This window comes from Salvia splendens, unplaced genomic scaffold (assembly GCF_004379255.2).
Source record: "Salvia splendens isolate huo1 unplaced genomic scaffold, SspV2 ctg253, whole genome shotgun sequence".
Taxonomy (NCBI): domain Eukaryota; kingdom Viridiplantae; phylum Streptophyta; class Magnoliopsida; order Lamiales; family Lamiaceae; genus Salvia; species Salvia splendens.
Window position 1 is genome coordinate 1 of NW_024598892.1, and position 10,026 is coordinate 10,026.

The following is a 10,026-nucleotide window of genomic DNA, read 5'->3' on the forward strand; positions in this document are numbered from 1 at the left end:
GAGTGGATGCTGTATTCAACTATGCATTGTTTGCTTCCTGTTGTACATTATTTATTCAATTGTATGCATTACATTAGATTAATGTGACACATTATTGATTCCGCCGATTTAAATTCTGTACTGATGTCTTGTTTTGCACATCACCGAAGCAGCAAAAGGTGAATTTGGTATGTGTATTCATACAGTAGTTGTACATTATTGTAGACAGGTGTTCACATTATTTTTAATACTTCTCAGCATTATTTGCGTGCTTGTGTACAATATGTATCAAATATTTTGCATTACATTATAATCATGTGATACATTATTGAAAACCGTCGAATTTAATTCCTTGCTTGTTGGAAAGCAGCGAAGCAGCCTAGGATGGACTTTGAGGAAGCTGTAGACGATGTTATACCTATAGCTTTAGCACAGAAGTTCCGGCAGAGATTGGCCGACCAAAAGGCAGAGACAAGTAAAGCAAACGAAGAGGTAGAGCAGATGAAATCAAGAGGGAAGAAAGTCGACCATCTCTACTGTCGACGGATCCCAACGGACTTTCTGGATTGTTTAAAAAGGCTAACTCCTAGGAATATTAAAGCCATCCATGAACTGGGTTTCGGAGCTATACTCAGTTTCAATATAAAGGAGATACCCGGGTACCTAGCGTATTGGGTTCTCACCAATTTTAATCTAGCTCGTTGCAAGATTCCATTGTCTGGGGGTGAGGACCTAACCCTGGACGAGGAGGACGTACATCTTACGTTAGGCTTTCCAAGAGGTCCGACACGCATTCAGCACCCCACCGAAAAACAATCCAACTTTGTGTATAATGACTACGCTGCACAAAGATGTAATAAAGGACGGTTCAATATGGCCCCTGGAGATGTTGGGCAGATGATGATGGAGGATGTTGATGGGGGACCAGATTTCAAGAAACTATTCATGTTTATGCTGGAGAATGTCGCCATAGAGACTCCGTCCAACGGCAATGGCAAGCCAAAGATTCTACATTTCATCGACGATGTGGATGAGATTCAGAACATGAATTGGTGTGGATACTTGTTATCGGTTCTTGAAGTCACGTATCCCAGTTGAACCCAAGGCCTAAGTGCGTCTTTCACCAGGCCGATCCACTTCTTATTGGTGAGTGAAATAGTAAATGCATTATATGCCAATTTGCATACATTACTAACATGGTACAATATGCAATATTGTGTAGCTGTTATCAATGCATTATATATATAATTTGGTACATTATTAGTCAGTAATTGCTTCATTATCTATACTGCCAATTTCGTTTCAACCATCAACTATGCATTATATGGACTTGTTGCTGCATTACTGATGTGCATGTAAAATGTTAATATCTTTTTGTTCATTGTTGATATATTTTCTTGCATTATTTGTTAAGTTTCAGACATTAATGACTTCTTGCAATAATCATTACCGTAGATGAATTGTTACATTAAATAGATATAACACCTGCATTATATACATAATGAAGTTATATTATTGACGTGTTACATTATATGGCTATATGGTTACATTATTGATCTGTTACATCGTTGGTACTCCCTTGTTAAAAATACATGATTTAAGTTAGACATGGGTATCTGTTTTGCTGTAAATTAATATGACACAGTTTTGTGGTTGTTGTCAGTGCGCATATGTGGACCGTGTTGTTCACTGCCGACGGCGAGTAACACGTACCTGGCCCACAATAAAGGGTTGGATTTCTGAGGCACTTAGGCAAAGGGAGGAGGCAGAGGGTGATCAGTTCGGATTGGGGAGGTTAGAGGGCCAGATTGACAAGGAGAAATATCTTCAAGAGGAGGAAGGGGGGAGGTTGGAAGGGTTGAACAAGAGATATGAAGGAGCACCCAACATGTACAAAGCTAAGCGCATCAGAGATTAGTTTATCGCTTCGAGCGCGCACATGGCGCAGGCAATTTCGACGTGGGTTGATGATTTTAAAAGAATACCTGTTGAGTTACTTGACGATGAGTGCTTTAGAGTTGGGAGTGGAAGATGAGAATGTGGTAGAAGATGATAAAATTGTGACAACACTGACGCAGGCAAGGGAGGATGAAGAAGAGTACAATCCTGAATAGATTGAAGAAATGGAGAAGATGATGGCGGCGTACGACAAGAAGAAGATGATATACAGCAACTTCGCTAGGCCATCGTTTGTGTTAGATGGTTTCGAGTGTCGTGACCCCTTTGCTACACAGCAAACACAGGGGGCAGAGGGTAGTGGTGGTGGACGGGAAAACAGTAATTATGAGACAGTACATGATGCTCCAGTTGTTGGTCAGCTTGTGGATGATCACCCGGGAAATGATGATCAGCCATGAGACATTCCAATGCACAAGGCAAGAGCTGATGATATCCCCAATAGCATATCCAACAATGATGGTGGAGCCGAACTTGGAGACGCATCTAAAAAGCATAGTTCAGTAGGTGCAAGTGGGCCATTGAAAGGACCAGAGGTGCGTAGGTGTCGTTCAAGCAAGGATATATCCTACTGGTCAGGATAGAGATCCTAACTAAGCCTAGATCCTGGTTTCAAAGATTCCTCAACCCACTCCTACTAATCAGTATAGTGGTGATAAGGGTCGAATCCCACAGAGATGGTGCGTTTAAACTACAGCGGTGATATTTGGAAAGGTTGGTTAGCTACCACGCTTGGGTTGAGTCTCTACCTAGGCAAGAACTTAAAGGTGGTGTTTTACTGGTCAGACAGTATGAAAGACATCTGGAATGTAACTGTGTACGTGAAATGGGGAGACATTTTTGTAACAGAAAATATTTAGAAGGTACGGGTTTCTATTTTGGGCTAAACGGAATATTCAGAGGGTAGTGGAAGTTTGGTGACTAGGCTGACATGGCTTAACTAAAAGTGAAGGACAAAAGCAAAATGCATCTAAAAAGTAAGTGGTCCCCTCCAATTGAAATAGACACCATCTTCTTCAACAAACACATCCAAAATTCAGATAACAATTCCAAATTCAACACGGAAAACACAGATTATCAACTCGCGAACACAGATCTAAAACTACGAAATCAAATCTGAAATCAAACACTGGAACTGGACTTCTGCATACTGGTCAACATGAAAGAACGATTCAGAAATTAAAACTAAGCTTTGCATGCAACGATCTACTTTCCGATCAAACAGTACCAGCTTATACTATCCTAGAGAAACTTGCTACGTAAAACAGAAATGAGAGATTCAGTACTTAAAACACCAAGAAACTTTAGATCTAAGCTAACTAGGCAAGGAAGGAAAAGAAAACAACACAATAAACGAAACGGAAATCAACTTCATAGCATAAACACGTTCGGATCTTCAACAAGTACTTCAAAAGCAGAAAATATCCAAAAGCAACAAAGATCTAACGTAAGGAAAGCAAGGAAAATTAAACTGCGAAGGCAAATAAAAGTGTTTTTGCCACTCCGGGCGATGGAATCTCTAAGCTACGGTCTTGCTGGCTGGAACGGACGATGACTGGAACTCTGGGAACATCTGGGCGTCAGGTGATCATGGCTGCGGCGAGGCAAGAAGCGGGACACGGCTGAAAGACTGGTATTACCGAGAGAACTCTCTACCTAAAGATGGTGGTGAATGAGTGAATGTGGATTTTTTTTTCTCTCTCCTTCTTGGCTTCCTTTTATAGGGAGGCTTACCCTTGATTTTTAGGGTAAATCCTCATTGCAAGTTGACTTCTTTTCCCTTAATTGTGGGTAATCCGTCCCAGCTATCCGTCTTCTCCATCTCAAGCCGTTTCAGCACGAATATTGATCAGTATGAGATCATGCTGGCGCCCTTTTTCACCTGAACATTCTGAAACTTCCCTACTGGCTAGAACACTTAACCTGCACACTTTGAGCAACTGCAGATATAATCAATTTTGCACATCATATTGACCCATAACAAATGCCTAGAATACGACTTATCAGCCATCATCAGATATTGCAGCTGGTGTGGAAGAGCTGACCAAGACTAGGGTATTGAGTTCTTTTTTGTGATCGTACTTTTGTACATTATTAACCTGATTTAAAAACATTGTCAACCGATTGATGCTTTTGTGTAGAGGGGACTTAAAAAAATAGTTGATCAGTCACACGATGGAGCTGGTGGAGGAGGGTAAGAGTAAAGTCCAGAAAGAGCAAGCCAAGGTTTGTTATGTTTAAGCATTTTTTGTTCAAATGTACATTAGAACGGTCATTATGCTAAGGGTTTTTGTTTTGAATTTCAGGTGAATAAGCAGAAAAAGGGCAAAGCAGGTGACAGTGGTCATGAAAAGAGTATGGCGACTAAAAACAGTGCAGCTGTAGAGAGTGGCAAGGTATTTACATCGCAAGGGCCTGTTGGATATATTGTTATTGTCTTAGGGTTGAAATTGAATGATATAAGAACTGTTATACCTGCATTATATACATGTATTGATACATTATTGAAACTACAGTTGCATATATTACAGTACGAGAATCATATGCATGTATTGCTACATTATATGCTTCTTTGTCATATTATATGCATGATTTAGTACATTATATGAATGTATTGGTACATTACATCGTTGGTTCCCTGCATGAATTTGTTTTGTATTTTTCAATAAGGAACCTGCTGCTCGAAAGGGGAAAGGTGTTGAGATTTGTGCTGAAAAAACTAGCAAACCAATAAAGGATGTAGTTGCAGAGGGTGGGAAGGGAAAAGAGACAAAAAGGAGTGCAGCTGTAGAGAGTGGCAAGGTATTTACATCTTAATGGCCTGATAGATATATTGTGATTGTGTTAGAGTTGAAATTGTATGATATAAGCACTATTATACATTCATTATATTCATGTATTGGTACATAATTGCCACTACAGTTGCACACATTATAGTACGTTAATCATATGCATGTATTGCTACAGTATATATGCTTCTTTGGTACATTGAATGCATGATTTGGTACATTATATGAATGTATTGGTACATTACATATTGGGTTCCCTGGATTAATTTGTTTTGTATTTTTCAATAAGGAACCTGCTGCTCGAAAGGGGAAATGTGTTGAGATTGGTGCTGAAAAAACTACAAAACCAATAAAGGATGGAGCTGCAGAGGGTGGAAAGGGAAAAGAGTTGATCATGGAAAAGAGGGGTGCTGCAGGAAAGGGGAAAGGCAAACAGATCCAAATTGATGAGGCTGGAGATGTGGTATAACCTAACTTATTTAAATATTACAGTATATTAGTTCATATGTTAATCATATGCATGTATTGCTACATTATATGTTATTTGTTGTAAACATTGTGTGCATTCGTCCAGGAGGGTAAGAGTCAAGCAACTAGTCATTTGAAGAAGGCAAGTCTCGCAGTGTGTTCTCCATTCAACGAGAGGGTGGTTTGAATTATAGCAAAGCCGAACAATGTGGACAAAGAACTGTACTACTGGGTACTTGACACAGCTGAACGAAATCAGTAAGTTTGAAGTTATGGTTTTGCTTTTGCGTGAACATCGGTTAATTTGTTGAACGGTTTAATGTTGGTCAGGGATTCTGTTGTCCACGAAGACAACTTTAACAGAACTGTGCAGAGTGAGTTCAAGTCTTTGGCTCCGTTCAAGCCAGTGTCGCCTGGTATCATTGCTGCTTGGAGCTCGTACCTTAATAATATGGAAAAGCTCAAGGCTCCGGAGACGGTTTCCAGGATTTTCTTCTCAACACGTCCATGCGTGAGTACAAAATTTTATTATGTTGTAAAACAATTACTTTGATAATTAAAGATGATTAACTAAGTAGCACAAAACAATTGTAGACACACACGGTGGTGGACGCACCACCTGAGTGGGAAGAAAAAGGTTGTTCGAGGCATTCTAGACTTTTCTTTATTATGAAGCGCTCGGTACAGGTGACTTTCAGTGGGAGAACTATGACTTGGTGAGTGATGTAGGAATAATGTATATGATGTTGTTAATGATGTGCAATATAATGTAGAATATAATTTACTTTTGTTTGTGCAGTTTTTTCTTCCCAATTTGGGGTAGCAGTCTCCAATACGTAGTATGTTTCGACCTGCCTGATGGTAAAATGAATATCATTGACAATAGCCTGGCTGAATCCCACTCCTCATTCAATGCCAAATCCGGAAAAAACCACCATCAATGTTGGTATATAATTCACCTTCTTTATTGATGTCAATATTATGCTACGTTGCATTATATTGCTGGTAACTTACATTATTCGGAGTTAAACGCACATTATTTGTTTTTGCAGAAAAAATTCTTGGCCGATTCACTTACCAAGTGCAAGGTTCCAAAAATGGAGACTCAAATAAGAAAATACACTACCCACATGGTAACAATGTCGTGGAGGAACAACATAGTCTCAATGGAGACAGGGGTGTATGTGATGCGCCATATGGAGACCTACTTTGGCGAAAGAGAGAAAGAATGGGAGTGCGGGTTCAATGCAAAGGGGGGAAAGAGCTTGGACATGTTGCGAATCAAGTTTGCAAAGACACTACTTATATGTGCACACAACACCCGAGGTGCCATCAACCAAGCTGTCGCCACTTGGCATTGGAAGGGAAAGCCGACAAAGTTCAACTTTGATAAGTGGGTCGATCAATATGGGCTGGATTGATGTTCTGGATTCCGAATGGATACTTTGTTTTTAGACACTTTTAATCTATTTTGTGATAACTTATGTTGGAAACAAACATGATTGACTTGGTATTACTTTGTTTTTGAACCAAAGCAATTTTGGTAAACTTGTTTGATTTGGAATCACATTTTTTTATTAATTTAGGAGATCAATATCTCTCAACATATACTGGGTATTATATGACGTAAATAATCTACCAAAATCTTCATAATGTAGGATAAGAGACTACTAATGTACATGAAGGATGTAATAATGAAGTTTAAATTAATTGATTGTTGATTAAAATGAGTGTAATGCGTAATAATAGATGAATGATGCTTAAAAATAAATAATGTTACTTAAATGGATAATAATGTATTGTAAATGAGTAATAATGTACCAGATGTACACCATATACTAGACCAAAATATTTGTAATATAGGATAAGGGAATAATAATGTATAGAATGGATATAAAAATGTAGTTTAAACTACTTGAATGTTGATTAAAGTGACTGTAATAGAAGAATAATGTTAAAAAAATTAATAATGTAACTTAAGTAGATAATAATGTACTATAAATGAGTAATAATGGAACATATGTCAAAATCAATCATACATGTGTTATTGGAAACCAATCTGAAACCCAATCTTATGGAAAGTATTGAATAAAAAAAACAATGCGAAAATCAAAACAAATAACGTATTTTGCTAAATAATTCAACATTTCCTCTTTCCATTGCGCAGCTCTTTCTCGTTCGCCATCTCTTTAAGCATTGGACAGGTTCTAGAGTCATGATGACCCATCTCATCTCAAGCCTTACACCGTCGAAGGGACCTAGTAGCCTCCTTTATAGCCTTTTCTCTCTTCGGAATCAGACGACTAGCGGAGCTGCTAGCGTGGCCCTTTGTTTTGACAACATCCGGAAGATGGACCTCAACTACTTCAGGTCGTACCATTCCATAAAACTCTTCAATCATTCTCCTCTTTTCAGAGGCAGACGTTGCAGGAGTCCCAGATTGAAGAGAATTACCAAGTTCTTCAACACCACCTACGAACGCACGAACATCAATGTCCGTCTCAAAGCGTCGAAGAAAACCATAGAACATTGAAATCCCTTGCTTTGAAACGATTTGCCTGTCGTCACCGATGGATTTGGTAGGTAAAGTGTCATCAAACTGACCATGGACAGCCTTGGCTAATGGAGTCTTCATCCATCTACTTTCGCAATAATTATCCGAAATTTTTTTCACTTCATTATTCCTGAACAAAAAAAAGATATGGCTGCACAGATATCCCTACCGACCGAACAATTTGCAATCGCACGAGTATGACTCATCAGTCTTATCGTGTCTCACAAAGTACGAATTGCGATTGTTGTCCCCAAGTTTGTAGGTGTGAACCATATTTGTAGATGAAAAACCCAAAACTCAGCATCTGTCATTACCCTCAACAATTTCCTCTTGTATTTTCTTGAACATACTATCGGTGTACATCGTCGAAGCATGTTTCTCGAATGGCAAGGTAGTGGCCAATATGGGCAGGGCAGTTGCATCGTGGTAGTCCAACTTTGTTCTACTGTTTCGCTGAAATTCCAGAGCATTGTTGAAATTCAAGTAGAATTCGGCGATGTTAGCGCGTGGCTTCAAAAAGTTTTTATAGAAGCTGTTCTCCGATTCAGATATCGAGGTAGTCCTAATCATCGACCCAAGTGGAAAATCTCTGAAGTACGCAGGTATCCAGACATGCCTATAGTCGTACAAGGGGTTGAACCAGTCAATGTCTTCCAGGCCATAACGTTCCACTACTCCATTCCACTCTTCTTCGAATTCGTGGGGTTCAAGCAAGTCCGACCAGACACATGCATTGAATTCTTTCTTGAAATCTCCGTCCCTCAGTAACCTGTTCGGAACTTTGGTGGCCAACTTATGCATAATATGCCACATACACCATCTGTGGCGAGTCCCGACAAGAACCTCTTCAATAGCTGATCTCATCTCCAAATCTTGATCTGTTACGATCATCTTTGGAGCAACACCCATGCATTCAACGAAATGTTTAAATAACCAAGCAAAAGCCCTTGTTTTGTTGCACACCAAACCAGCGGCGAATGTTACAGGTCTTCCATGATTGTCCTTTCCCGTGAATGGCGTGAAGATCATACAATACCTACGTATCAGAAGCACAGAAAAATGCATCATTACCTACAAATAATGTATAAGAGATGCGTTGTAATGCAGAGAGTAATGTACATATCCCAGTGTTGTAATGTAACCGTAAGTAATGCAGTTTAATAAGTAAATAATGTATACCTGTTTGGGTTGTAGGTAGAGTCAAACGCCACAATATCACCAAACATATGATAATTCATCTTCATCAAACCATCGCACCAAAACAGAGCAACCAACTGGTTAATAGCATTAACCTCATAGTGATATGTGAACGCCTCGGACAGTTCCTTCTTCTTAGCCATATCATCCAACACCATTTGTACGTCTAGCCCATGTGCGTATGCTTTGATGTCTCGAGAAGCGTTCCTGATATCCCCGACATTGCAACCAACAAGATCAAAACCTTCGAACAATCAAGAATGAATTTGTGATGTACATCATCCAACTTTCGATTAAGTGACATACACTGCTGATGCTGAACCTCAACCATATAATGGTTATGAATCTCGTTGAACTCCTGAATAATATAACCTGGAAGACCTCCTTCAGGGAAGAACTTGAACGATATGCTCGCTTTACAACCACAACGCTTGAATAACCGTCTGCGTTTCATAGAAAAACCAGAACGTGCATTCATTTGGTCATCCTCATTTGTCTTCTTGCTGTCTTCCCTACTGCATACAACATGATACAAAGTAGTAACACAGTCCGTCTTCCTTATTCCTTTTTTGCGCGTATCAAATCCAACAGCGCGTGCATACACATCGTAAAACGCAAAAGTGAAATCTAGTGATTGGAACTTTTGACCGACGACGGGCTTCAATTCTGGAGAATACTCAGGTACAACCAACACTGTATAAAATCACAACAACAATGGCTCGGAAAAAATATACATTACAGAACACAAATCGTCCATTATTGAGTACATAAAATACATTACACTGAAATATTTGTACATTATATCAGTTAAAACGATTCCCTAGACGAAAGGATATCTAAACCCTAGAGGAATGACTGAAACTCGTGGACTTTGGCGACTTTGTGTTATTTACTCCATACTACACCCTAGCCCCATAGATTTCTAAACTCTAGGGGATTAAATTAAAACTTGCGACATACAATCACACACTGTTGTAAAACTTGCGACATACAATCACACACTGTTGTAAAACTTGCGACATACAAGAAAAACGGCTCAGCAGAATTTACATTACAAAACACACATATCGTCCATTACTGAGT

General features: G+C 39.2%; 4 protein-coding genes across 4 annotated transcripts; 3 read left to right on the top strand and 1 right to left on the bottom strand.

The window, feature by feature from the left end:
- The first annotated feature begins 345 nt into the window (after positions 1-345).
- LOC121789502 lies at positions 346-2,582 on the top strand. Its single transcript, XM_042187950.1, has 2 exons — positions 346-1,125; positions 1,643-2,582. Exon 1 carries the CDS (start codon positions 364-366, stop codon positions 1,075-1,077), a length of 714 nt encoding a protein of 237 aa, XP_042043884.1. The 5' UTR covers positions 346-363; the 3' UTR covers positions 1,078-1,125; positions 1,643-2,582.
- Positions 2,583-3,871: 1,289 nt separating this feature from the next.
- LOC121789503 (ribosome-binding protein 1-like) lies at positions 3,872-5,908 on the top strand. The gene is made up of 8 exons (XM_042187951.1): positions 3,872-3,990; positions 4,077-4,161; positions 4,242-4,331; positions 4,606-4,737; positions 5,014-5,187; positions 5,299-5,450; positions 5,523-5,703; positions 5,787-5,908. Exons 2-6 carry the CDS (start codon positions 4,111-4,113, stop codon positions 5,377-5,379), a joined length of 528 nt encoding a protein of 175 aa, XP_042043885.1. The 5' UTR covers positions 3,872-3,990; positions 4,077-4,110; the 3' UTR covers positions 5,380-5,450; positions 5,523-5,703; positions 5,787-5,908.
- A 90-nt stretch (positions 5,909-5,998) lies between these two features.
- Positions 5,999-6,613, top strand: LOC121789504. The gene is made up of 2 exons (XM_042187952.1): positions 5,999-6,138; positions 6,245-6,613. The coding sequence occupies exons 1-2, from the start codon at positions 6,133-6,135 to the stop codon at positions 6,611-6,613; spliced, it is 375 nt and encodes a 124-aa protein (XP_042043886.1). The 5' UTR covers positions 5,999-6,132.
- Positions 6,614-8,043: 1,430 nt separating this feature from the next.
- LOC121789497 (protein FAR1-RELATED SEQUENCE 5-like) lies at positions 8,044-9,101 on the bottom strand. The gene is made up of 2 exons (XM_042187945.1): positions 8,926-9,101; positions 8,044-8,782 (listed from the first exon to the last, which is right to left on the bottom strand). Exons 1-2 carry the CDS (start codon positions 9,099-9,101, stop codon positions 8,044-8,046), a joined length of 915 nt encoding a protein of 304 aa, XP_042043879.1.
- Between the last annotated feature and the right edge of the window lie 925 nt (positions 9,102-10,026).

Excerpts from the sequence above, each read along its gene's own strand:
- LOC121789502 (XM_042187950.1), top strand. The coding sequence starts at position 364 with ATGGACTTTGAGGAAGCTGTAGACGATGTTATACCTATAGCTTTAGCA.
- LOC121789503 (XM_042187951.1), top strand. The coding sequence starts at position 4,111 with ATGGAGCTGGTGGAGGAGGGTAAGAGTAAAGTCCAGAAAGAGCAAGCC. Across the intron at positions 4,162-4,241 it reads TCCAGAAAGAGCAAGCCAAG|GTGAATAAGCAGAAAAAGGG; the intron begins GTTTGTTATGTT and ends TTTGAATTTCAG. Across the intron at positions 4,738-5,013 it reads CAGCTGTAGAGAGTGGCAAG|GAACCTGCTGCTCGAAAGGG; the intron begins GTATTTACATCT and ends TTTTTCAATAAG.
- LOC121789497 (XM_042187945.1), bottom strand. The coding sequence starts at position 9,101 with ATGGTGTTGGATGATATGGCTAAGAAGAAGGAACTGTCCGAGGCGTTC. Across the intron at positions 8,783-8,925 it reads TCTACCTACAACCCAAACAG|GTATTGTATGATCTTCACGC; the intron begins GTATACATTATT and ends TCTGATACGTAG.